The sequence below is a fragment of the Xenopus tropicalis genome, chromosome 4 (genome assembly GCF_000004195.4).
Source record: "Xenopus tropicalis strain Nigerian chromosome 4, UCB_Xtro_10.0, whole genome shotgun sequence".
Lineage (NCBI taxonomy): Eukaryota > Metazoa > Chordata > Amphibia > Anura > Pipidae > Xenopus > Xenopus tropicalis.
In genome coordinates, this window is record NC_030680.2 from 31,361,265 (window position 1) to 31,388,576 (window position 27,312).

The 27,312-nt window shown below is 42.8% G+C and overlaps 2 protein-coding genes across 3 annotated transcripts in view; one reads left to right on the top strand and one right to left on the bottom strand.

Annotated features, from left to right (window-relative positions):
* Positions 1–4,154: 4,154 nt before the first annotated feature.
* rplp2 (ribosomal protein lateral stalk subunit P2) lies at positions 4,155–12,066 on the bottom strand. Its single transcript, NM_001016645.2, has 5 exons — positions 12,035–12,066; positions 8,846–8,969; positions 7,914–7,962; positions 5,285–5,383; positions 4,155–4,277 (listed from the first exon to the last, which is right to left on the bottom strand). Exons 2-5 carry the CDS (start codon positions 8,966–8,968, stop codon positions 4,201–4,203), a joined length of 348 nt encoding a protein of 115 aa, NP_001016645.1. The 5' UTR covers position 8,969; positions 12,035–12,066; the 3' UTR covers positions 4,155–4,200.
* Positions 12,067–12,175: 109 nt separating this feature from the next.
* The window catches only part of pidd1 (p53-induced death domain protein 1), a 35,123-nt gene continuing 19,986 nt past the window's right edge, over positions 12,176–27,312 (top strand). For both annotated transcript variants that reach the window (XM_031900611.1, XM_031900612.1), the window contains exon 1: positions 12,176–12,240. The gene's annotated coding sequence lies outside the window, so the exon portion shown is untranslated. The remainder of the gene's footprint in view (positions 12,241–27,312) is intronic.

Below are 27,312 nucleotides of genomic sequence, written 5' to 3' on the forward strand. Positions count from 1 at the left end.
TCTTTTCTTATCTTAATTTTCCCTCCATAGGAAAGAGGAAAAGGGAAACACAGCAAGGATGGATTGGAGAGGAACAAAGGAGAGGAAAGGTAAAGCCTAGCTATAAACCATATCTGATTATGCAACCTGGCAACATATACTGTTTGATCAGCTGGGCATTGGTTATGGCCCCTATACATCTGCCAGATTCCTTACTTTTTCTATTGGAGAATCATATTGTAAAGTGCATAACATATGCTCACTGTGATTATTCTGAGTCAGCAAATACTCATAGTGCCATAATAGATGTTTTTTTGACCTTGGAACGGGAAGTAACTACTTGCTTTATTCACTTTATCTCTGCTTTGCTGTCTATACACAAGATAGCTCTACATAACAAGTCTACTTTACCTGCCAGTGCAATAAAAGCTCTTTTATAGAATAAAATCTGAAAGCTTGCAGGGCTACTGAAAAATTACTTCCATTTTCTAGTCTTGAAGATAGATTTTTGATGTTTGGTTTTTTGATACGATGTTTGGATTTTTGATATGGTGTTTTTTTTTACCTATAATATGGATGCAGTTTTTCAGTTGCCAATCCTAACAGAGCTGATTTAAAAATCAATTCATGTTTTCTGGGGCTCCTGCCAGGCCTACAGATTAACACAGACTGAGAATCTAAGAGACTAACTCAGAGTGCTTCCTTTAGCGCTTTTGCAATTTGCATTTATTTTTAATTTTTAGTGGTATTTGAGATATTTGCATTGTTAGACAGCTAATACCAGGCTTTTAGCTCAACTGAGAGTCAGCAATGCAAGGGTTAGCTGAACCCAGAAGGTGCACAGAGAGTGTCTATAGTCTAAAACGGCTAATACCTCAGGTATCTTGTAAAAGTGTTGGCTACCTAGCCATGACCGTGTATCTTTATAAACTAATAAATGTTCTCCTTTAACCTCAAGTTAAATGGAGTAACAAGATGAATGATCTAGTCACCAGGTACCCGCAAACATTCATGCTAGAATTCAGTTTGGCATTTAAAGAGGGCAGTGGGCAAACGCCTAGATCAGGAGTGGGCAAACTACGGGCCGCGTGCCACATCCGGCCTGTTGGTCTTCTTAATCCGGTCCGCTGACTCTGCAAGTCTCATCATGCGAGACTTGGCGTCTGGGGACTGACGAGTGGAAACAGCGTAACACTGGGCCAGCCCGGCCCGTCTGTAAGTTAGTGTGGCCCTTGAGCCAAAAAGTGTGGTTCTAGTGATTTATTTATAGGAAAATGCCACATCTAGCGGCCAGGCAGGTCTCACCCATCTTGCCTGGAGTGGTACACGCAGCACTGGATTTGTCTTACCGGCGCCCCCCGGCTCCCCACACGGAGCAGTGGGGAGAGGTCCCCATTGCTCGGTATGGGAGCCAAATTTAAAAATTATGTTGCAGTGGGGCTGCATGCCGTCCCTAAATTTGTGCTGCCCTAGGCCCGGGCCTTTGTGGTACATGGCTATTTAGATGTTCTTAGGCCAGTGGCTGATTAAACACCCCACCAAAGCTGGCATTATAGAGGGAAAGAGGATAGTTGATAGTTGTATATATAATACTTTTCCCTGCAGAACATGCTACTGAATTAATTCCTGGTTGTAAATAGAAAAAGAGATTAAGGGCTGTGGCACACAGGGAAATTAGTCACCGCACAACAAATCTCCCTTGTCACGGGCGACTAATCTCCCTGAAATGCCATCCCACCGGCGAAAATGTAAATCGCTAGTGGGATGGCATACACAGCGCCGTGATTGCCTCTCAAGGCGCACTGCGCATACCATCCCATTGGGATATTTGTCACGGGCAACTAATCTCCCCTGTCTGTCATGGCCCTAATGGGAATAGGGCAGCTCAAGTTATCTCTGTGTGTACATGTAAAAGCTTGCGGGGGGGCCTAAAATGGCATACATGTATGAACAAAATTACATGATTATGGCTTATTGGTTTTAAAGGCTCATTTAGGCCTTGTAGTCAGGAGCGTTTTCTTTTGTTTTTTTTTTTCATGCATTCAACGCAAATAAAAAAAGCAGAGTTTAAAATAACACATATAAATGCATATGATGCGCAAAAAATGCTTGTGAGTATGAGCCCTTAAAAATGCAAACTGCTAAAATGGATGTGAAATTGTGCACTCAGACAATATTCACAAAGGTACTTTACTATACATGCAACAGCTCAATTGCACTGATCCAGTCTGCCCTGATGAACTGCAAAATTGCCTTGCGAATGTGGTACCCCCCACATGCACCTAGTGAATTATTCATGCCATGTGACAGCAATGACCATTAGTAGATACATTAAGGGGCTGATTTACTAACCCACGAATCCGACCCGAATTGGAAAAGTTCCGACTTGAAAACGAACATTTTGCGACTTTTTCGTATGTTTTGCGATTTTTTCGGATTCTTTACGAATTTTTCGTTACCAATACGATTTTTGCGTAAAAACGCGAGTTTTTCGTATCCATTACGAAAGTTGCGTAAAAAGTTGCGCATTTTTCGTAGCGTTAAAACTTACGCGAAAAGTTGCGCATTTTTCGTAGCGTTAAAACTTAAAAGGTGCAAAGTTTCGCGTAAGTTTTAACGCTACGAAAAATGCGCAACTTTTCGCGTAAGTTTTAACGCTACGAAAAATGCGCAACTTTTTACGCAACTTTCGTAATGGATACGAAAAACTCGCGTTTTTACGCAAAAATCGTATTGGTAACGAAAAATTCGTAAAGAATCCGAAAAAATCGCAAAACATACGAAAAAATCGCAAAATACCGATCATTACGAAAAAAACGCAATCGGACTCATTTCGACCCGTTCGTGGGTAAGTAAATCAGCCCCTAAGTGTGGAAAATTTTAATGTGATAATTAAAGTGGGTGCTAATTTGTGCCTACTCTGGTAAACCAATGCAAGTTGCAGCATGTACGGCTTAGAGAAGGCTGCCTGTAAGGCTAGAATTATGGGATAAAAAGCTCAATTGTTCATGGTCACAAATTTACATTACAACATACTTTTTCCATTTAGATTTCATATTAGCAGTTGCTTGCTGCTGATATCATGAAGGTGTAACAGGAGTGCCCCCTGCTGTCCTGTCCAGGTAAGGACAGAAAAAAATCTTAAATTTCTAATGCAGATCAACTCAAGAACTGGGCAGAGAAGCATAGGAAGATGCTTCCTGAATCTGTAATGGTGGCACTCTTATTACAGTATTAATTGTAAAAACTGCTATCAATCTCATAAAAACATAAGAGACATATTTTTGGTACCAGGAGCGGGCCAGGCAACCCCCCCTCCCCCCAACAGCGCATGCGTGCCAAAGCACAAGCAAGGGGGGGGGAGTGATCAGAACGGTCATTGCCTCCACCGCTAGTGACAAGCGGCAGGGGCAATGACAGAGGAAGATGACTAGGGGTAGGCAGGAGAGGCTCCAGCCTGGCGCCCCCCAATCGTTGCACCCTAGGCAGCTGCCTCTTCTGCCTAACCCTAGTTTCGGCCCTGTTTGGTACATGTTCCCAGTTACACATGTGCCAGTGGTATCTGAAGGCAGCTGTGCAAATGGGCCAGGAAAACTAAACACAGATAGATACCTTTTGTCTTGAGACTGTAGCAGTGATCCTGAGGGTTTATCTAGAGCCCCAGTAAGACAGGGGTTCTGTTTTACTGCTAGAAACAGCCACACTTTTAAAATAAACTCCCACATACAACAAAAAGTGACAAATTCAGAAGTGAATTTCTTTTGACCAAAACTGCACAATTTACTAAATATTACCCTCCCATCAGCATGCATGGTGATGAGAGGGTGAGCAGTGGGGGGTACAAAGGCCCAGACTAGAGGTAGGCAGCTAAAGGTACATACCTAGTGCCCCCCATTGCTGTGCCTTTGGCACGTGCCTCCTCTGCCTTCACATTGTTTATATGTATGAACCCAGTTTTAATATCAATAAACCAGTGCAGCCATACTGATGGAAGGCTGTATTTTTCTCTAATATTATTGAACCTGCCCAAAATGTAGTGGGTTTCTGCCAACAAACTGGCTGGTTGCCCTATCATGTTATTTTTATTCTGAACCAAGGATTTGAATATTTTTTTATGCACCTAAAAATTCCAGTGTGAAAAGAAATATGGGGAAAAAAGGACGATGACAACGCTCTATAAATAACTGTCTTTTATTGATGTGTTTGAAAGCAGTGATCCTTCTAATCAAAGAGTCCAAAGCCCATATCATCATCAGATTCCTCAGACTCTTCTTTCTTCTCTTCCTTCTTCTCCTCAGCTGCAAAACAGACAACAATTTCATTACATCTCCTGGATTAACCCTTTAGATAAGGTTTATGAAATACACAGGAAATGTAATCTCTCTTTTTGAAGTGACAACCCTCAAAGTTATCTACAGAACAGAGCAAAATCATCCCAGACAGCTATATGTTTAGAGCCAGAGCACACAAGGTTTCTTCTATTGCACATGCCTTGCTCACAGACCGTAACTAACCACTTATATTAAGGGTTAATGGAAAACACTACCTTGGCTGTTTAATCTGAAGGTACATATTGCCTTTGCTTTTAAAAGCTTGGTTTTTTAATTGTCTCTATTTGGCATTACTAGAAGCAACATCCAAGGGGCTGGTGAGCCACTGGTTGGGTACCACTGACCTAGAGCACCACAGCTACATTTAATTAGAGAGTAAATATAGTGCAGCATGCAGTATTACAGAGGTTTGTCCTTTCACTCACTGCATAAATATCTTGGGCATATAAGCACTCAGGACTCTACTCCTGTGGAGTTTCCCCAAGTGCCTATATGCCCATGGTGGTTGTTGCTCTTTGCTTTATGCACCCTATGCTGAAGGTCTGGGGCTGGTGAACCAGGACCACCACCTCTACTCAGTGTTTTTTTTTTTGTTTTTTTTTTTTACTATTGGCCATTTTGTGCCTTTATTTTTGGCTTTACGTTTGTATAAATATCTTCATCCACTTGCACTTGCCTAGGTGTGCAGCCCCCCCCAGCTGTTTCTGAAAAAGATTCCCTTAAATCCAGTCATTGTTGGTTAACAGAAAGGCAATGGTTGGAGATCCAGGCAGGCTTGGATTGGATTGGCAATCTATGGATCTTGACAAAGGCTGCTGCTGTAAAATGTCATATATAGTCCCTAGTTATTGGGCCTGTGGGGGCGGTTTAGGCCTCTGTGTACTTGAAATGTCAGTGCCTGTTTTAAAGCTCAGTCGAGACCTGGACCCAGGCTACAGTTGTTTATTTCCTTTTAAATACAGTGAAGATCATACCGGGAGCAGCTGATCCTCCAGCAGCAGGGGCAGCAGATCCACCACTGGCAGCGGCAGCCACGGCACCTCCAGATGGCATGCTGGCTAATTTGGTGTTACCTAGGAAGAGAGATTATTGTATACCAAAAAAATATTAGTAAACCTCATTAAAATATTAAAAAGGAGCAGTCACCAGTGACAGTACAATTCATTGTTTGGGTGGAGAAAAGGATTACAGAATAATGAAATTAACTTTGCTCATTACAACTCAAATAAACCAGGAAGGCCGAGATTTAATGTCACCCACATGCAAGTAGTTTTTAGGGCCACCCAATGTAGAATTTGCCAAGTCTGCATATTTATCTCAGAGCTGATGCCACTGATCCTATATTTCTGGGCTACTGCATGGAGGTTATACATATACCAATAGAGACCCTAACTACTTGCATTCCTAACAAAAAAACACAAGCAAATATAAACAAGTCCCTTGTAACACAGGAACAACATAGAATCCTTAGAATTCAGGGAGGCAGTACATCTGCAGTCTTTGGACTGAACAAATAACAACAATACTGTGACTCCTTAACTTTTCCTATCACTCTGTGCAAGGGGTTATATGGGAGCAGGGAAACAAAGCTCTAACAACCAACATTGCCAGGAACAGTTCTAGGAAAAAGTATTTCAACTTTGCCCTTGGGATTCCTATAAAATAGTTTAAAAGGTCATACCCTTACCCTGACTGTGGCCTAAAAGCCCAGAAAATGAAAAAGGGAAGAAAGGGGGTATACTGTATAGATTGTTTTTGCAAGTTATTGACTATACAAAAACTTACAGCCTCCAGCACCAGAGCTGTAAAGCAAAAACAGATCTTCTACCTATCCTGGGCACCTATCCCATGAAAATGTTACCCCAACCAAAAATGTGGGCTAACAGAAGGGAAGCAACAGTCTCTTTTGCAGAAAAGCCCCCTAGCCTGTGCCAAGCCCCCCACACTGGAAGGGTAACACCCATGTGCATGATGAGCGTGCGTGGTTCAAGGAGTCACCACTCACTCATTATGGCACATACGTGTGCCCAACATGGCCACATGGAGAGCTCCCTCCCAGTGTTGTGGGCCAGCACTGGATAGGTGGATTGTCTGCAAAAATAAATAAAAAAGCTCTGTTACAACAATTGTATCTACATCTAGTAACTGCAGTTCCCCATAACTGCTACACTCTAGTTGCTAACCCCAGCCTATTCCCAAACAAATTCCAGTATACAAACCTCTGTAGATACATACTAATGGATTCCAATGTTCTCTTATTGGTTACATATTGGTTTTCTATTAATTGACACTTTTTCAGAGGATTGCAAGAGATAAGACAGGCAAGATAAAATGGCACCCCTCTCTTACCCCCAACAAAACAAAATTCTAAATATTCACATAACCATGTACCGGTATGGGAGCTGTTATTCACAATGCTCAGAACCTGGGAATTTTCAGATACTGGGCCTTTCTGTAATTTGGCTCTCCATACATTAAGGCTGCAGAAGGATTAACAATTAAACCCAGTATGATTGTTTTACATCCAGTAAGGATTAATTACATTTCGATTGGTATCTAGTACAATGCACTGTTTTATTAATACAGAAAAAAAGGACATTTTTTTAATTTTTTAATATTTGATTAAAATGGACTCTATGGAAGATGGACTTCCTGTAATTGAGCTTTCTGCATAATGGGTTTCTAGATAACAGATCCCATACCTGTACATGATCCCTTAGGGCTCTGGCACACGAGGAGATTTGTCGCCGGCGATTATTAAAAGAGCGATTTGGCGACAAAAGACGAGCGAAAAGAAGCCAATGCTAAATCAATGGAAATCGCCAGCGTCAAAACATACCAGGCTACTTCAAATCGCCTGCTGTTTCAAATCACACACAGACCCTTTTCTGAGCGACTTGAGTAAACATGAGGAGGGGTTAACTGTTGAGTGTACCATGGGTAGCAGATCGCCTGGAGCTCAACTCGCATGAAATCTCTTTGTGGGTATTGTCATGGCGACCTGTCGCCAAAGCGTCAGGGGGAAAAAACGCAGGCGACAAATCTCCTCATGTTCCAGGGCCCTTATGTGAACGTTATTATTTATTTATTTATAAATGGGGTTCTAAAACAGGCATTATGCTAAAATGTTTCACTTTTAAAGGCTTGGGGTTGTCCAGGGAAGCCTGAAACTGGAGATCCAACAATGAAATCCCCTTGATAAAAAAAGCTTCTCTGATTGATCTGGTCCACAAGCGAAACCCAACAGATACATTCGCAATCAGTGGGTACTAGGATGGACCGCTTCCAGAGTTTGGAAGGCTTTAACTACAAAATATGGCTTCCCATAACTAAGCAACTCTCCAGGGCTTTAGTTTCCTTTAAAATAACCTGGTGATGTGGCTGTCTTGGAGAGGCATCCAGTTGGTGTCCCAACAAAGTTCTGCAGCCATTACAGTAACCCCTTTAGTTAGTGTGCCAAAACCTGCAGTTATTTGGTCTCTGTTGGCTACAGTTCAGTGAATGGCTATCTTTGCTCCACATATCTATCTGGAAGGAAAATTGGACAAATATAGGACTAAAAAGGAGTTTAAAAGCCCCAGAATAAAATTGATGATGACTTACCTTGGGCAATAACTTCATCAATGCTTTTGCCCTTCAGTTCTTTAACAACCTATCAAAAAAAAAAAAAAAGTCTATTTGGGTTTGTAGTAAATGTGATGCCCAACAGTCATACAGATGTTCTGGGCAAATAATAAAGCCTATATACTTAATTATAAGAGCTTTTACAGGCTATGACTATTAACTTTTTTTGCATTGTCTCTAAACCCTTAGATGTTGCTACAATGTGACTACCACTCTCACATACTCCAACATACAATCAAAGGTAAATGCAATCTATTGAGTGTTGTAGTCCTGCAACATCAGGGGACCCAAGGTTGAACGAAAAAAAAAACTAGAATCACTAGGGGGTGTCAATAAATTAGGCACCCAAAGTGAACCCATTTTGCACTGGTGCAGGGAAACAACATACCAGCCTGATGCCATCTTACCTTATTCCCAAGCATCTTCTGCTAGGGAGTTTACATACACAGAAGAGTAATCTTTATGATTCTACTTTACTGCACATGTGCAGTGCTAGCGACGCCTGGCAAAGGTAGATGGTGGCACGGTAGTGATGTAGGGGTTAAATAAAAAAAAAAAAAGTTGAACTGCACCTGATTCAGCAATCCACCTCTATTTCTAAACCTGCACCTGGTCTGCCCCATGTCTGGCATCACTAAGAAAGCAGGAGTCCCTCAAGATGGAGGTGGAAGCGGGGCCTAATAAGGTTGCGGGCTGGGAGGGCAGAAGGAAGAGCTTGGTCCAAACCTGCCTGCTACTCACAAATCTTGTATGGACCCGCCGCAAACCATGGATGGGTTTGGGACAACATCCATACAAGATTTGTTAGTAACAGGCAAATCAGTGCACCCACCTATGAAGCACTTTTTTGGGATTTACTAGGAGTGCCTGGACCTTTAAGAAACAGGGTTTTATTGGTACAGTGAACCCACCTTCTCTGCACGCTGTTGATCTGTTTCAATGCCAACACTGCTAAGGATCTTTGTCAGGTCAGCAATGCTAGGGCTCTCTGTGCCCCCGAGGACCGCCAGAAGATAAGCAGCTACGTAACGCATCCTGAGTCAGAAGGAAAACAACAAGATTACATGGAGTTAGTGACACGGACAGCACCAGCCTGGACTTCTGTTTCATGTACTAAGAAAGACCTTATTTTATTCCTAGTATTCTGCCGGGTCTGGAACGCACACAAGAACCCACACAGCTCCCAGAGGTCACCAGGAGGATATTATATTTCCCTGTAATGTAGCAACTTGCTTTTGGTCGTCACTTTAATCCTGCAGCAAAGATTGGATCAGTCTGTCTCTTAAGCAAGATGCAGCAATATAAACAGCTTTGCCTTATCTAACCCCACTGGTGAGCAAACAAGCAGCAAAACATGCCAACAAACCCAATGCCAACAATAGCAAACTACCCTCTGCATTAATGTAACATCTTGGTCCATTATTTATTAGGATGGAGCAAAATATCTTGGTATTTATGACTAAAGACAATTTGTTTTTTCAACATCTGAGCTCTGTATAAACAAAGGATAATAAACCTGTGCAAAGGAGGCTTCTTCTTAAGGGGGTTGTTCACTTTTAAGTTAACTTAACATTATGTAGAGAGTAATATTCTTAAACAATTTACAGATTGTCTTCAATTTTGATTATTTCTAGGTTTTTTTATATTTCACTTTTTGTTCAGCAGCTCTGCAGCTATTGGGTTGCTAGGGTCCAAATTACCTTAGCGACAAGGGAGCAGTTTAAATTAGAGGATTGTAAATCAATAGGAGAGGACGTGAACAGAAAAACAACAAAAAAAAAAAAAAATGAGCAATAATTTTTTTGGCTGCTGGGGGTCAGTGACCCTCATTTGAAAGCTGTAAAGAGTTAGAAAAATAAGGCAAATAAACCAAAAACTATAATAAATTATTGAAGACCAATTGAAAAGTTGCTTAGAAAAGGCAGTTCTATAACATACCAAAAAATAAGTTAAATGTGAGCCACCCCTCAATGATACTGAACTGAAGGCAAGACACAAAAAGCTTTCAAAAAGGGTCTTTTGGTATCTTGTGCTGCCATGGTAACCTGAAGCCTGTCAACAGGTCACAAAATGTTCTTCAAAATAATGCCCCCTACATAAATTGTGGCATCAACCAATTAACAGCCCATAAGTCATTTTGATAAGCAGCTTAATGGAATATTACTGGGGCTAGTCGGGTGCATTACGTACAGGTATAGGATACGTTATCTGGAAGTCCGTTATCCAGAAAGCTCTAAATTACAGGAAGGACATCTCCCATAAACTTATTCAAACAATTAAGATTTTTACAAATTATTTTCCTTTTCACTGTAATAAAACACAGCTTTGAACTTGATCTCAATTAAGATATAAGAAATCCATATTGTTGGGTTTATTTAATGTTTAAAGCAGGGTGATCCAAATTACGGATACATCCCCAATCCAGAAAACCCCAGGTCATGTTCTGGAAAACAGGTCCTATACCTGTATAGGGGATGCACTATCCAGAATGCTTGGGGCCTGAGGTTTCCAGTATAAGGGACCCTTGTGTATTCTAGATCTTTATATTTAAACATGAAATAAACCCAACAAGATTGTTCTGCCCCCAAAATGGATTCATGCAGCTTAGTTACCATCAAGTACACGCTACTGTTTTATCCTTTTAAAAAAAAATTAGAATTACGTGCTTTAAATGGACTCTATGGGAGATGGCTTTCCTATTATTCAAACTTTCTGAATAAGGTTCCCGGATAAGGAATTGCGTACCTGTCCAACTGACCAGCAGTTATACAACTTAACCTTAAAGGGAAAGTTTAACTTAAAATGAACTAAGCATTAATGTAGTCTGTCACTCTATGGGGCTGATTTACTAAGACACGAATTCGAATTGGAAAAATTTCGATTGGAAAACGAACATTTTGCGACTTTTTCGGCGTCTTTACGACTTTTCGGAAATTGACGCAACTTTTTAGTTACCGATACGATTTTCGCGAAAAAACGCGACTTTTTCGTAGCCATTACGATTCGCTCGTATCTTGTCGCAACTTTTTCGTATTGAGCGCTCGTAAGCGGCGGGCGAAACTTTCAGACTTAGCATGATTTTGGAAGCCTCCCATAGGACTCAATGGCACTCTGCAGCTCCAACCTGGCCCAAGAAAAGTCACCATACTGAAGCTTGAATGAATCCGAACGCTACGAAAAATCACAACATTTTGCGCAACATTCGGAATGGCAACGAAAAAGTCGCAATAACTTTCCGAAAAATCGCCAAATACCGATCATTACGAAAAAAAACCGCAATCGGACGCATTCGGCCCGTTCGTGGGTAAGTAAATGTGCCCCTAAGAGTGTATTTTCCTCAGACCCAGGCAACCAGCACCACTCTACTCTCACAAGGGAGGGAGGATACATTATATATACACACTATTTGTTTTATCTTTTCCAGCTAGAATGAGCCCCAAATGTTATAACTATTATAATTCAGGTTATTGTGAGGGGGGGGGGATGGGAGGGACTTAAAAATATGGTAGTGAAAGGCACAAACTGTTCTAAGAAGTGAAAACGATGGGCCAATCGTAACCCCCAGGACCCAAAGGATTATGGGAGCCGGAGAGGGGGCCACACAGACAGCTGTTCTGGGGAACACTGGATTTAGCAGCACCTACAGCCAATCAGACATGAGTGTGCCATTTCATCCAATCACATAATATAACAGAGCAAATTGCTGGTCATACTGCCTATAAGCGCAGCACGTTATAAACAGAACCTTATGGGAAGACCCCACCTATTTCATGGGTTTAAAGAGAGTAAATTCCTACTGTCAGATCTGTCACTCTTCATTACTACTTGGACAATTATTTGGCCACACACCCCTCGATTCTGTACCCCGAAATCCATGTCTGACAGGAATAAGGATGGTCATTCATTAGTCCCTCTGTGCCATTATTGCTGTCGGGACGGGTATCACTACCCCAGCCATGCACAGCTGTAATTAGCCCTGGAACAGTCGGAACACCGAGGGTCGGAAGCGAGCACAACTGGGCCGCACGGACAGATTCCCCACGTAATTCCCCTCAGGCACCCACAACAAGACTTCCTATCACGTTATACACCGGGCTTACCTTGCTGATTTTATTTTATTTCACTTTTTTCACCTAAGACCGTGAGCCGCGAAACAACGCGTGCTTCCTCTACAGAGGGCCGGTGGGAAAGAGGGAGGTGACGTCGATGTGGGACGGGTTTAAGGGAAGAAGGGCCCTGTCACGACGTAGTTATATTGCGCCACATGCGTTCCAGCGCCATCTTGGGACTCTCACTACAGCAAGTGGTCGGGAAGTTCTTTATTGTTATTTGTTGTTGTTTGTTATTGAGAATGTTTTGATTTTATAAACATGTGAACAGAAAGGAAAAAAGGGGTATTAATACATTTTCACACAATATTAGTATCAATGTTTCATTATATTACATTAATGGTATGTATCCGTTTTCCATTTTGTGCATATTCTTTTGAATCCTTCCAACATATCCATTAACGTGGGGGGTAAAGGAGAAAGAAAGTCTTAAAAGGAGGGGAAGAGGGGGGGGGGGGATAGGAAAGTGAAGGCAGTCAATAGGAGGGAATTTATAACTGGGGTAGATATGCCGCCTAGTTTCTGCACTATACATATGGCACTTACATTGCCCATCAGGTACACTTAACGAGACATATTCATTTAAAAATACTTTAATTGGTTAGTGCTGAATTGCCAAACCCATTCGGGTAACGATATTGGATTTATGGCTCCCAGACCTTCCCAAATTGTTTTTGTTATCTAGTAGTACAGTGTTTTTCAACCTTTTTTGGACACCACCATTAGAAAATGTTAAAAAATTTAACTCTGTGCCCAGCAGCAGTGCCCCCCTAGTACATTGGTGCCAAGAGCAGTGCCCCCCTAGTACATTGGTGCCCAGCAGCAGTGCCCCCCTAGTACATTGGTGCCAAGAGCAGTGCCCCCCTAGTACACTGGTGCCCTGCAGCAGTGCCCCCCTAGTACATTGGTGCCAAGAGCAGTGCCCCCCTAGTACATTGGTGCCAAGAGCAGTGCCCCCCTAGTACACTGGTGCCCAGCAGCAGTGCCCCCCTAGTACATTGGTGCCAAGAGCAGTGCCCCCCTAGTACATTGGTGCCAAGAGCAGTGCCCCCCTAGTGCACTGGTGCCCAGCAGCAGTGCCCCCCTAGTACATTGGTGCCAAGAGCAGTGCCCCCCTAGTACATTGGTGCCCAGCAGCAGTGCCCCCCTAGTACATTGGTGCCAAGAGCAGTGCCCCCCTAGTACATTGGTGCCCAGCAGCAGTGCCCCCCTAGTACATTGGTGCCAAGAGCAGTGCCCCCCTAGTACATTGGTGCCCAGCAGCAGTGCCCCCCAGTACATTGGTGCCAAGAGCCAGCCCCCCTAGTACATTGGTGCCCAGCAGCAGTGCCCCCATAAGTCAGTGTGCCCCGTGGCCCCCCCTAATACATTGGTGCCCAGCAGCATTTTACTCTTCGGCGGCTTCAGCAGCATCTTCCCCTCACGCGCGCCGCCTCTGCACTTCTGCCTACACGCGACCGCACACAGGCCCTTTTATAACGTTGCGCCCCATGCGTACTGACGTCACCCGTACACACGGGGCGCAACCAATGACAGGGCCCGGATTTTTTTTTTTTGAAAGTAAAAATTGCGGCCCTGCCTACGGCACACCAGGCAACATCGGAACAGCGGTTGAAAAACGCTGTAGTAGTATACTAGTTAGTTTCTCAATAATTAGAACTGTAGAGGGTAGTCATTTATGTCTACCCTTGCTATTACCTCCTGAGGTCCTTCGTTTGGGCCTTTTTTTTTACATGAACTACTATTTTGTATCATATTTCCTCATATAAGCTAAAACAGTAGTAAAATAAAGAGTGCAACTTGTGCACAGGTCCAGTAACCCGTAGCAACAGATAAGAAGGTATCATGTATCGGTACCGGTCGGTTTTTATATACTGAACATTGGATTGGTTGCTCTGGCTTAACTAAACAATCCTTTTATAACACAAGTTTTCTGTGTGTTATCAAAATATTTGTTTTGGTTTAGTGCATTTGGAGGTAATTGCAAGTTGTTTACAGCATGGATGATTTCCAAGTTGATTGAAAGGCAGCAAAATGCAAAATGAAATATAGTCTGCTGCAAATAGAAATTACTAGGACAATTATTTGGAAATCAGAATGGGAAAAAAAACAAAGGTGGCTATCAATATAAAAGTAATGTTATGTTGCCCATGAATACATACACATACTATTCCTAAATTAGTCTATGAAGGGGCAGTAGTGAGCATAGAACACTTTGGGGCTCATTTATAAAACCACAATTAATTATTTATGAGAAAAAGTCGTATTGTTTCTAACTTATAGAACATTTCATAATGTCCACAATAATTTTGTTAAAATTCCACGACTTTTTTGTGGTTTTTGTTAACTTTCGTTAACTACGAACATTTCGGAATGCATTCAAGCTTTGGTATCATTACTATCTTTTGGCCAGGTTGGATCTGTAGTGCCATTGAGTCCTATGGAAAGCTTCCAAAATCATACATTGAAGGTTTCAAAGCCAAAAAGGTTTTTGCGCCGTTTCCGATAGTTGGGATCCGAACATTTTTTGACTTTTGGAACGCAATCACAATATTTTCGTACGACCGATAAAATAATTTTTGTGACATTTTAGAACATCAGAAATTATTGTGGTTACTCTGAATTATTACTTTAGTGAATGGCCCCTATGTGTGCAGATCATGTATTTTGATTATAAATATTAGTGTAACACTGCAATACAAAATAAATCTTTAATAATACTTATATCACTTTACTAATATTAAACTGCATAATAAAAAAAATCTGACACAGGCTTTCTGACCCATCTGGCATAATTTTGAAATGTGTTACTATTTGCAGAATAGAGAATACAATAATTAAAACACATTACAAGAAGAGTTAAAATGCAGTGGGTGTAAGACCTTCAACCCAGGACTGGCAACTGGCAGAACTGCAGTTCAATACAAATCTGCTGCCCATTGCCAGGAGGCTTAATGGACATAGAAAAATATAATTAGTAGTGGTTGTCCTGAATTTGCCAAGCTGCTTACTTCAGGCCCTGTCTGGTAGGGATGTGTAGATCCAAAAATATTCAACCCTAACATGCTGTAAACCAGGGGTGCCCAAAAGGTAGATCACGGTCTACCAGTAGATCACTTTAAAGCAGGGGTAGCCAATACATTGATCGCGGTCCACCAGTCGATCCCCCGTGGATTTCTGGTGGACCTCGATCAAGCCGGGGATGCGGAAGTGCTGCGTGAATGCGTACGTATGCTGCGTAACATACGTATGCATTCATGCCGCACTTCCGCATTCCGCATGCTTCTGGTCGATCGCGACCACAAAATGTCTGGCCACCCCTGCTTTAAAGTTTCTGGTAGACCAGGAGGTGGAATGCAGTGGGATGACATCCTGCCACTTCATTTCCCCCCAGCATACTGGAGCTTTTGAGTGCGGCTTCTCAAGCCATCTGTCTTTGTAGTTTCATCCCAGTATAGAAGATTGTCCCCCCCCCAGTATAGAAGATTGTACCGGGCCGCTGTATATATTTGTTCCCACTCTATATATGTTTCTGTGTGCAGACTACAAAGTAAGCCATGACTAAGGGACTACAATCCTTTCACATTAAACTTGAAGTTGGCACTTGAATAATATTATATGGGCATTAAATGTGAATTTGGCTCTGCATTTCTATATTCCTATTTGTTAAACATCGATTGATACTTTTTCTTGCTTATTGCGCCAAATGATAAATGTTGCACTATTTTAACTGTGGTAGATCTCATGATGGAGGCCAGGTGGCAAGAGTAGATCCCAGGGTGATAAAGTCTTGGCACCTCTGTTGTAGAGCCTGCCTTGTACTCTGAAATACAATTATTGGCTCCTTCTGTAAAGGGGAATAGAGAGGGTACCTAAAATATCATTTTATAGGTATGTGGTATTAGGGTAAAGTTGTGATTCTCAGAGCGGTTTTGCCAGTGCTCTCCCATAGAGTCACATTAATACTGCGTTGCTTTAACCTCATCATTTACATTTTTTTCTTTCAATACTGGAAGCTTAAGTTGCTTTAATACTTTTCCCTGATTTTACATTTTCCTGGATTTTATACCAATTTTTTATGTTCCGTTAGGTATGGGAACCCTTACCCAAAAAGTACCAAATTACAGAAAGGCCATCTTCTATAGAGTTTTAATTTAAGCAACTAATTCAATTTTTTAAAGACCCCCCCCCCCCTTTCTCTGATATAATTAAACAGCACTTTCTACTTGATGGTAACTAAGCTGCCTAAATCATTATTAGTGGCAAAACAAGCATTTTGGGCTCTATGACAGTCTGGTAATAGTTGTTGGTGGGGGAACAGCATTTAAAGCCACCATTTATTCCCAAGGAGCCACAGACACATGTAGACTACATCTGCTGTTGTCTTTACTTCCTGCCCCCTTCCTAGAAAATATAATAAAGACAGTGGCCCTCCTACTGATCATTCAGCCCTATTAATAACATTGTAAAATACTGGCCAGTACACTTCCCCCTGTATTGTGTGTTTTTGCCCTAAAAAACTTTTTTGACAATGTGAATAATAATATAACTAATTGCACTGTGCAATACCTTCTGTATTTTATTTTAGAAGACTTAATGCATTCTTAGTCTTTTTATTGGATTTTCAGTCCTGCCTGGCTGCGCTAAAAATGTTACTGTAACAAAACTATTCAAACTGCATTTGCCCACGCTCGATCCAAAAGGTTCATGTGGGGAAGGCATGTAGGTGTCCTCCCCTCCTGCCCCCACCCACCCCTAACTTGTGCGCCATTCTGAGGTGCAAGGTAGGAGTGACAAGACCCACAGCCCTCATCCGGGGGGGGGGAGAAAATAACAAATAGGGGAACTGCAAGTGCAGTCTGGCTAAATTGGGCACAAATGTCACTCTTATTGGTGCCAATCATTAAGGTACTTTCTGAAAGCAGATAATTTTGACATTTTGACCACTCTTGATCCACGTCATGCTCTATTATAAACAGCCATGGCTGCCATCCTTCATGCCATACCCCATTCATGTCTAGCCAATCCTCTTCTCAGGTTCAGGTCTATTTAAAAACTAAACAGATATTGGTACATTTGCAATGGTAAATCTACTATTAATGTGTGCAAGAGACCTAATTCTGATCAGATGCACCCCTGTAACCCTTTCCTGATGGCAGCCATGTACTGTGTATAATAATAATAACACCCTTACTTCAAGACCATGAATAATTTTAAAAACTATACAAACACGATGTGTGTTATTAATATTTTTATTTTTTCAATATTATTATAGATACAAAATTAAAGAAATTAAGGGGCCCATTATAAAGCTGTGTAAATACAGTTTACAGATCAAGTATTTACACAGCCAATCAGCATGTAACACACGGCATATTATATGCACTGTAGCAGCTGGGAATCTACATGTAGAAATGTGAGTAATGTCAGCCAGATGCTCCTTGTGCCTAAACTCTGGCGGGTGACGTGTGGCATCTTCTTCTTCTTCTTCTGTTTTCTTTCCCTCTATGACTTGGTTGCCAGAAGTCTCCTTTATCTTATACTCCTCCAATCTTAGTTCATACATTGAATTCATATTAATGGAGAAACCTACAGTATGGACACAATCTGAAGCCTTAAAGCGAATGAGCTGAAAGTGAAGTATTCATGGCTGATGGTGCAGGGAATGGCCTTAGCCAGGATAATGGAGACTTGCAATAACGTAACTAGACATCCCCGGGCCCGAGTGCAGGGCATGCAGCCCCCCCCCCACTCCTTCCCACATGTGACATCTTCTTCTGCTTCTGTTTTCTTTCCCTTTGTGACTTGGTTGCCAGAAGTCTCCTTTATCTTATACTCCTCCAATCTTAGTTCATACATTGAAGTCATATTAATGGAGAAACCTACAATATGGACACAATCTGAAGACGGGCCTTAAAGCGAATGAGCTGAAAGTGAAGTATTCATGGCTGATGGTGCAGGGAATGGCCTTAGCCAGGATAATGGAGACTTGCAATAACGTAACTAGACATCCCCGGGCCCAAGTGCAGGGCATGCAGCCCCCCCTACTCCTTCCCACGTGTGACATCTTCTTCCACTTCTCTCCCACTTTGACCCGCTTGCTAGTAATTTCGGAGAAACCTAACGTACCGAGACAGCCTGAAGACCTGCCGCGATATGAATAAGCCGAAAGTAAAGTATTCCCGCCTGATGGTGCGGTGAGTGACCTTAGCCAGGATATTCCATACTGGAGATTTATCTATTGTACGGCACCATGTTTTCTTTATGGACGTAATCTGGGATTTCTGCACGGCCAATTCTTGCCTAACATTGTGCACCTCCCTATCAATATTGTTCATAATGGCTTTGACTGCCTTAGAATTCTGCTGCTGATCTTTTACTATGTCCACAAGGTTCTTAATTAATTCTGCAGTTGGTTTTAATTTTACATCCAACTGGATTTGACCCTTCTCTGTTGGCACTTTCTCTATATTTTTGGTTGTGTCGGGTAAAATATTCTGTTCCTGGTTCCCCTCAGGTATCAGGTTGGAGGCTCTTGCATCAGATCCCTCAATCTCAGAACTTCCTTTAACAAAAAAGGTGGTCTGTGCAAAAGGACCAATGGTAACACCCCAGAGAAATATTGGCAGAAAACCAATCAATGCGACTATTAGGAAATAAATGATGGGGCTCATTTTATTGCTTGCTTCTTTCTTTGGTCTTTTCTGATGAAAATGTTTTTTTCTTTTTCCAAGACGGAATTTATTTTTCATTTTAAAATTCTGCTCTGCAGAAAGGAATATGAAAAAATATTAATCTGGTTGCTTTAGACTGCAAACAGATCCAATAAGTCAGAGAAAAAATCCTCTGTTGTTTACTGTGAAGGAACCCTCACAGAATGAGGACTGCTTTCAGCAGTGCTGGTTAAGTAACCTCTGGTGATGATGTCACAATGGGGTTGGCATGACAACAGCTTCGAGTGAGTGATGTCACAATGGGTTGTCATGACAACAGTTAGCTTCTGGTGATTGATGTCACAATGCGTTGTCACGACAACAGCTTCTGGTGGGTGACATCACAATGCAGTTGTCATGACAACAGTTAAGTAAACAAACAAGTATTGTTTACAGTAAACAATATCCTACTAATTAATTACTTACTAATTACCCAATTAACTGTTAATTTGGTGTTTTTATTGGAACTTTTATTGCCAAACAGTTTTTGAACATTTTGCGCTGTTTTACTTTAGGGGGACTTTTAATTTACCCAGGAAACAATATATTGTTTTTTTCAGGACAACCTAAGCTTTCAAAATATGCTAGAATGTTTGTGTTATTCCACTTTGGTAACAAGATTTAGGCTTCTAAGTGTCAAAAAAAATTAAAAAAAAAACAGTTTTCCATAAAAGAAACACATATATCAGAAACATCCATTTTGGAAAGTACACATTCTGATTAATTCAAAATAGGTAAAGCATCTTTATACACCAAACTAGCAAACTGCAAAGCTTTCCTAAACTTAGAAGTTTTGATGGCATTTCTAAACCACATACTTCGGTATAGCTATGCTAAAAAAAAAATAAGTATATGGGGCAGATTTATCAAAGTACGATTTTTGTACCTTTAAAAAGCACGATACAAAAAGATTGTACTAAATACAGTTATTTATATATATATATATATATATATATACAGAAACAACAACAAGAGATCCTCTGCACTCACCCATTATCAATATATAGAACATTAAGACATTCGGTGCATTTAAGCTACTAAGAAATGCCCTTCCCTTTAAGCAAAACAGGGATTGTTTGTCCATATATTGCAATATACTTCAAGCTGGCCAACTGCGTCAAAGTCATCCCTTTTGACCAGTTCCTACACTGACTTATGCGATTCATTAAGAATTCTACTGCTTCAATATACATTTAGCCAAGGGACTAAGTTTTACCTGCAACTTACTTGCTTTCAAGGTTAAAACCCTTTAACCTTGAAAGCAAGTAAGTTGCAGGTAAAACTTAGTCCCTTGGCTAAATGTATATTGAAGCAGTAGAATTCTTAATGAATCGCATAAGTCAGTGTAGGATCTGGTCAAAATGGATGACTTTGACGCAGTTGGCCAGCTTGAAGTATATTGCAATATATGGACAAACAATCCCTGTTTTGCTTAAAGGGAAGGGCATTTCTTAGTAGCTTAAATGCACCAAATGTCTTAATGTTCTATATATTGATAATGGGTGAGTGCAGAGGATCTCTTGTTGTTGTTTCTGTGTATTTCGTGGTCACAACCTCATTGCACCCCCGCCTAATGGTTTAAAATTTAGTGGTTGAGCACAACTTTCCCTTTTTTTGCTATCTATATATATATATATATATATATATATATATATATGGTTCAGTACAAAAGAAACAAAAGGAGCACTCCCTACAAACAATCAACTGCCCAAGCTGGCCAGAAATTTATGTAAATGAAGAACAGAGTGCCGCACACACAGGGACTTTAAAAAAGAAAAAAAATCTTTATTAATCCAACGTTTCGAACACTAAGGGGCTGATTTACTAATCCAGGAACGGTCTGAAGGCATCCAAATGCGTTTTTTCGTAATGATCGGTATTTTGCGATTTTTTTCGTAAATTGTTGCGACTTTTTCGTAGCCATTACGACTGTTTTGCAAATTGTCGCAACTTTTTCGTAGTGTTACGACTTGCGCAAATTGTCGCAACTTTTTCGTAGCCTTTGCGCCGAGTACGAAAGTTTCGGATTCATTCAAGCTTCAGTATCGTGACTTTTCTTGGGCCAGGTTGGAGCTGCAGAGTGCCATTGAGCCCTATGGGAGACTTTCCTTGGGCCAGGTTGGAGCTGCAGAGTGCCATTGAGCCCTATGGGAGACTTTCCTTGGGCCGGGTTGGAGCTGCAGAGTGCCATTGAGCCCTATGGGAGACTTTCCTTGGGCCGGGTTGGAGCTGCAGAGTGCCATTGAGCCCTATGGGAGACTTTCCTTGGGCCGGGTTGGAGCTGCAGAGTGCCATTGAGCCCTATGGGAGACTTTCCTTGGGCCGGGTTGGAGCTGCAGAGTGCCATTGAGCCCTATGGGAGACTTTCCTTGGGCCGGGTTGGAGCTGCAGAGTGCCATTGAGCCCTATTGGAGACTTTCCTTGGGCCGGGTTGGAGCTGCAGAGTGCCATTGAGCCCTATGGGAGACTTTCCTTGGGCCGGGTTGGAGCTGCAGAGTGCCATTGAGCCCTATGGGAGGCTTTCCTTGGGCCGGGTTGGAGCTGCAGAGTGCCATTGAGCCCTATGGGAGACTTTCCTTGGGCCGGGTTGGAGCTGCAGAGTGCCATTGAGCCCTATGGGAGACTTTCCTTGGGCCAGGTTGGAGCGGCAGAGTGCCATTGAGCCCTATGGGAGACTTTCCTTGGGCCAGGTTGGAGCTGCAGAGTGCCATTGAGCCCTATGGGAGACTTTCCTTGGGCCGGGTTGGACCTGCAGAGTGCCATTGAGCCCTATGGGAGACTTTCCTTGGGCCGGGTTGGAGCTGCAGAGTGCCATTGAGCCCTATGGGAGACTTTCCTTGGGCCGGGTTGGAGCTGCAGAGTGCCATTGAGCCCTATGGGAGACTTTCCTTGGGCCAGGTTGGAGCTGCAGAGTGCCATTGAGCCCTATGGGAGACTTTCCTTGGGCCAGGTTGGAGCTGCAGAGTGCCATTGAGCCCTATGGGAGACTTTCCTTGGGCCGGGTTGGAGCTGCAGAGTGCCATTGAGCCCTATGGGAGACTTTCCTTGGGCCGGGTTGGAGCTGCAGAGTGCCATTGAGCCCTATGGGAGACATTCCTTGGGCCGGGTTGGAGCTGCAGAGTGCCATTGAGCCCTATGGGAGACTTTCCTTGGGCCGGGTTGGAGCTGCAGAGTGCCATTGAGCCCTATGGGAGACTTTCCTTGGGCCAGGTTGGAGCTGCAGAGTGCCATTGAGCCCTATGGGAGACTTTCCTTGGGCCAGGTTGGAGCTGCAGAGTGCCATTGAGCCCTATGGGAGACTTTCCTTGGGCCAGGTTGGAGCTGCAGAGTGCCATTGAGCCCTATGGGAGACTTTCCTTGGGCCAGGTTGGAGCTGCAGAGTGCCATTGAGCCATATGGGAGACTTTCCTTGGGCCAGGTTGGAGCTGCAGAGTGCCATTGAGCCCTATGGGAGACTTTCCTTGGGCCAGGTTGGAGCTGCAGAGTGCCATTGAGCCATATGGGAGACATTCCTTGGGCCAGGTTGGAGCTGCAGAGTGCCATTGAGCCCTATGGGAGACTTTCCTTGGGCCGGGTTGGAGCTGCAGAGTGCCATTGAGCCCTATGGGAGACATTCCTTGGGCCAGGTTGGAGCTGCAGAGTGCCATTGAGTCCTATGGGAGACTTTCCTTGGGCCGGGTTGGAGCTGCAGAGTGCCATTGAGCCCTATGGGAGACTTTCCTTGGCCGGGTGTGAGCTGCAGAGTGCCATTGAGCCCTATGGGAGACTTTCCTTGGGCCAGGTTGGAGCTGCAGAGTGCCATTGAGCCCTATGGGAGACATTCCTTGGGCCAGGTTGGAGCTGCAGAGTGCCATTGAGTCCTATGGGAGACTTTCCTTGGGCCGGGTTGGAGCTGCAGAGTGCCATTGAGCCCTATGGGAGACTTTCCTTGGCCGGGTTGGAGCTGCAGAGTGCCATTGAGCCCTATGGGAGACTTTCCTTGGGCCGGGTTGGAGCTGCAGAGTGCCATTGAGCCCTATGAGAGACTTTCCTTGGGCCGGGTTGGAGCCGCAGAGTGCCATTGAGCCCTATGGGAGACTTTCCTTGGGCCAGGTTGGAGCTGCAGAGTGCCATTGAGCCCTATGGGAGACTTTCCTTGGGCCAGGTTGGAGCTGCAGAGTGCCATTGAGCCCTATGGGAGGCTTTCCTTGGGCCAGGTTGGAGCTGCAGAGTGCCATTGAGTCCTATGGGAGGCTTCCAAAATCATGCAAAGTCTGAAAGTTTTGCCCGCCGTTTACGAGCGCTCAATACGAAAAAGTCGTGACAATGTACGAGGAAATCGTAACGGCTACGAAAAAGTCGCGACAATTTACGATAAAGTTGTAACGGCGACAAAAAAAAAAATCGCAAAAATACGTTTCCAATCCGAATTTTTCGTTTCCAATCCGAATTTTTCCCATTCGAATTCGTGGATTAGTAAATCAGCCCCTAAATGTGTTCTTCTTCAGGGACAAACCAATTTCGTGTTCGAAACGTTGGTTTAATAAAGATTTTTTGTTCTTTTTTAAAGTCCCTGTGTGTGCGGCACTCTGTTCTTCATTTATATATATATGGTTCAGTATGTGCAAGGTTCCCTTTGTCTGTATTTTTTTTAACCTAAAAAGTGCACAGACCTGACTGCTAGAATTAGTAGCTTTGCTAATCCCAGCCACTCCCACTTAAAGGGGACCTGTCACCCTAAGAAATAATTACAAATTGTTTTCTATTGTATTTGTCAAGCAAAATAAACTTCAATTACACTATATAAAGTTTTTGAAACTTATTTCCTTCAGCACTGGAATTCACCATTGCAGATAACAGGCAGGCTCCATTTTGTGGACACTGTTATTAAGGCAAGCTGTGCATCCTGCCAAAATCTTGTTTCTGTGCCAGAATGGGGGGACCTGATAACCATATCCATCCACTGGTTACAAAATTAGATTGAAAGGAGTGAGGGGGAATGTGAGGAGTGCAGTGACATCTAAGAAGTTCTGAATTGAAAGTGAAAGTAACCGTATGCCCCACCCCTATTCCTAAGGCCAAGAGTCGGGGCAGGCAATATTTGATTGACAGCTGGAACTTTTAAATGCTTATATAATGGGTATAGATGTGTTAATAAAAATATGACTTTGGGTTACATGTTTAATTTGAAAAGGGATTTTATTATACAGCTTTTTATGTCTGGGTGACAGGTCCACTTTAACAACTGAGTTGGCTGTCAGAGAAGGGCTCCTAATAGTCTGTAATATTACTAGTTTTATTTAAAAAAGTAAAGTATAACACAACATTTCAATGGCATTTTGCCCATACCTGAAACTTCCCTGGCCCCAGCCCTTTACTGCCCCCTGTTGTCAGTGTCGGATTGAGATGCCAGGGGCCCACCAGAAAACCTTGGACCATAGGTCCACTTTCTAAACTATTATTACACCTCTCCTCCCTCAACCTCTTTATTATACAAGTCTCTTTTCTCTATCCTTCCATCTCCTTTTTTCATACAGAAATGGGCACTGACCATGCAATTGGCCAAATAGTTATAAGCAAGGGGGCCCACTGACACCTTGACCCCCCTGGTATCCTGGTGGGCCAGTCCGACACTGCCTGTTGTGCTCCCTGCTTCAGATGATATTGGAGGACTATGGTTGACAATTCTATCCATTTCAGAGTAATGGGTCAATTTATACCAACGCCGGAAGTATGGGTAGGCAGAAAAGGCACATGCCTAGGGCACAATGGTGGGGGGGGGGGCACTAGGCACTTACCTATGTTTGACAAATATAGGGATGGTGACAGTCTGTATTTTGGCCTTGATATGTAAAAAATGCAGAATTTTGTGGTCTCCATAAAGTTATACATATCTGGTACTGGCAAACTGGCAAGATGTGGGCTTTCCAAATCAGTTGGATTTTTGCTAATAAAACAAAACACAGTATTTCTGACCTACATCCCTATATTGAAAAAAGTAGTATTTATTTGTTTTTTGGAGCTTTAAATCTTGTTACAAAATTGCAATTACAGAAACAGAAATCTCAGGTTCTCCTTGAAAAAAAATGATATCTTGTTTTCCTAAGTAAATTAAAAGTTCCCCCAGGATGCCCCTAAACTAAGACAGCAAAAAAACCATCTGGCACAGAACATAAATGAAATGCGGAATTCTGCTTGGGTAATACTCTAGTTAGGCAGAGAAGGGAGAGAGAAGAGTATGGGGAACAAAGAGATTACAGGGTTCAGTAATGAACTTCAGTAAAGCAGACAAACAAGGTCCTCATGCTTATTGTAATGCAATAGGAACTGAGAGGTGACATCGCAATGAAAATATTATCAACCCTGCAGGGAGCTGAAGCCTTTCTATAAACTGTAGCAATTTTATAGTTGTAGAGCAGGGGTGCCCAAAGGTAGATCTCAGTCTACCAGTAGATCACTTTAAAGTTTCTGGTAGACCTCGAGGCGGAATGCAGTGGGATGACATCCTGCCATTTCATTTCCCCCCAGCATACTGGAGCTTTTGAGTGTGGCTTCTCAAGCCATCTGTCTTTGTAGTTTCATCCCAGTATAGAAGTTTGTCCCCACCGGGCCGCTGTATATATTTGTTCCCACTTTATATATGTGTCTCTGTGCAGGCTACAAAGTGAGCCATGACGAAGGGAAGTAAAACTACTACAATCCTTTCACATTAAACTTGAAGTTGGCACTTCAATAATGTTATGTGGGCATTAAATGTGAATTTGGCACTGCATTTATATATTGCTATGTGAATTTGTTAAACATCGCTTGATTCTTTTTCTTGCTTATTGCGCCAAATGATAAATGTCGCACTATTTTAACTGTGGTAGATCTCATGATGGAGGCCAGATGGCAAGAGTAGATCACAGGGTGACAAAGTCTGTGCCCCCATAGCATGTCCAGAACTACAGAGCTGCTTGACAGCATTGGTCCCCCAGCCTTTAGCCGTGTTCCCTTCTGTTCCCAGCAGCCATCTTGGTTATCAGCAAACAGCACACACGCACTGGCACCCAAACAGGGCACTGGATAAAGACCCGCTGGGCCCTAGTCCTGTTGGGCCCCTTTTAACTGGGCATGTTGGTGTGGGGCCGGATTGCTGCTGACCAGTAGTGAGTAGGGGCCGGATTGCTGCTGACCAATAGTGAGTAGGGGCCAGAGAAGAAGGTATTTAGACCCTTATGTTTTGTTGCAGAAGTGGAATTACACAGAAATATAGAAAACATTAGAAAGCCCAGCTTGTCCTGAAAAAAATGATATATAGTTTCCCTGGGCAAACTAAAGTTACCCTTCAGGAAATACCCCAAAATGAAATGAAAATTGGCAAATAAAATGCAAAATCCTGCTGGTAAAATCCTTATTCCAAGGCTCATGTAGCTGTGGGACTGGGTTTGTGGCACCGACAGCTAAAGGCAAATTCATAAAAAAATGTTGGGAAAATGACAAAATCTGAAAACAGTCTGTTTAAAAGACAAATTCACAAAAGTGGAGATAGAGGTTTGAGAATTAGGTGGAAAATCCGACAAATCAATCTCCACTTTTATTTTGTCTCAATATCAGCACTTTTGTGAATTCCCCCCATAGGGTTGCCACCTGGCAGGTATTTTACTGGACTAGCTAGTTAAAATGTTGCTTGGTGCCCATAGGAAAAAAACATAAAAATATAGGAAGGCCGGTATTTTTTTTTTTTTCTACAGAAAAGGTGGCAACCCTAGTGACCCACCTCTGGGGGCAATCAATCTTCCTCAACCCACCCTTACCCCCTTGTTTTGGGCTGAATTGCATATCACTACCTTCTGGCCCTCAGACATCTTACCAAAATGGGCAGACCTGGGGTACCTGTCCCATCAGATAACCCACAACGATGGTGAAGAAAATTGGGGAATGGGATACATTTCTGTGCCACTATGCTCTTTCAGAGCCCCAGCATCCTTTCTCTGCCCTGGGCAAGTACATAGGCAGTACTGAATTTCTGCACACAGTGTCAGATAGGGGTGTCACGGGCCAACTGGGGCTGCTGTCTGGGAGCTCCCCCATCCCAGTTGCAAGCTCCTGTTCCCCTTTTCCACCCCCCCTCACACCCCCCGTCATTGGAGAGGGAGCACGCAGCTCCGGTGCATATAGTCTTGGGGGGAGGAGAAGACTGGGTCAGTGGGGGCTCCTCGGCATACTAGGGTCAGATCCCACCAGGTGTACCACCGATCCAGTCCAACCCTGTTTGCACAACCTTAGACAACAACTTGAACGCCTTTTCGCGCCCTCTTAAGCAGCCATACATATTCATGCGTGTTGAGACAAACAGTCTGGACACAGATATATATATCATGCCATGGAAATCTAACTTTCACCTCTGGGATCTGACAGGTCTGAATATTATGGTCACATTCATTTGTTCATATCTGTACATTCATATTTGCAAGATTCTTGCAGTCTTCATTGTTCTGTGTACTGTATGGTCTGTCTTATGACCATCTGTGCAGAATTGGTATCTATATGTGTATGGACAGGTTACATTTTGAAGAGTCACACAATGATTTAATA

Excerpts from the sequence above, each read along its gene's own strand:
- rplp2 (NM_001016645.2), bottom strand. The coding sequence starts at position 8,968 with ATGCGTTACGTAGCTGCTTATCTTCTGGCGGTCCTCGGGGGCACAGAG. Across the intron at positions 7,963-8,845 it reads ATCAACAGCGTGCAGAGAAG|GTTGTTAAAGAACTGAAGGG; the intron begins GTGGGTTCACTG and ends TTTTTTTGATAG. Across the intron at positions 4,278-5,284 it reads TGGAGGATCAGCTGCTCCCG|CTGAGGAGAAGAAGGAAGAG; the intron begins GTATGATCTTCA and ends TCTGTTTTGCAG.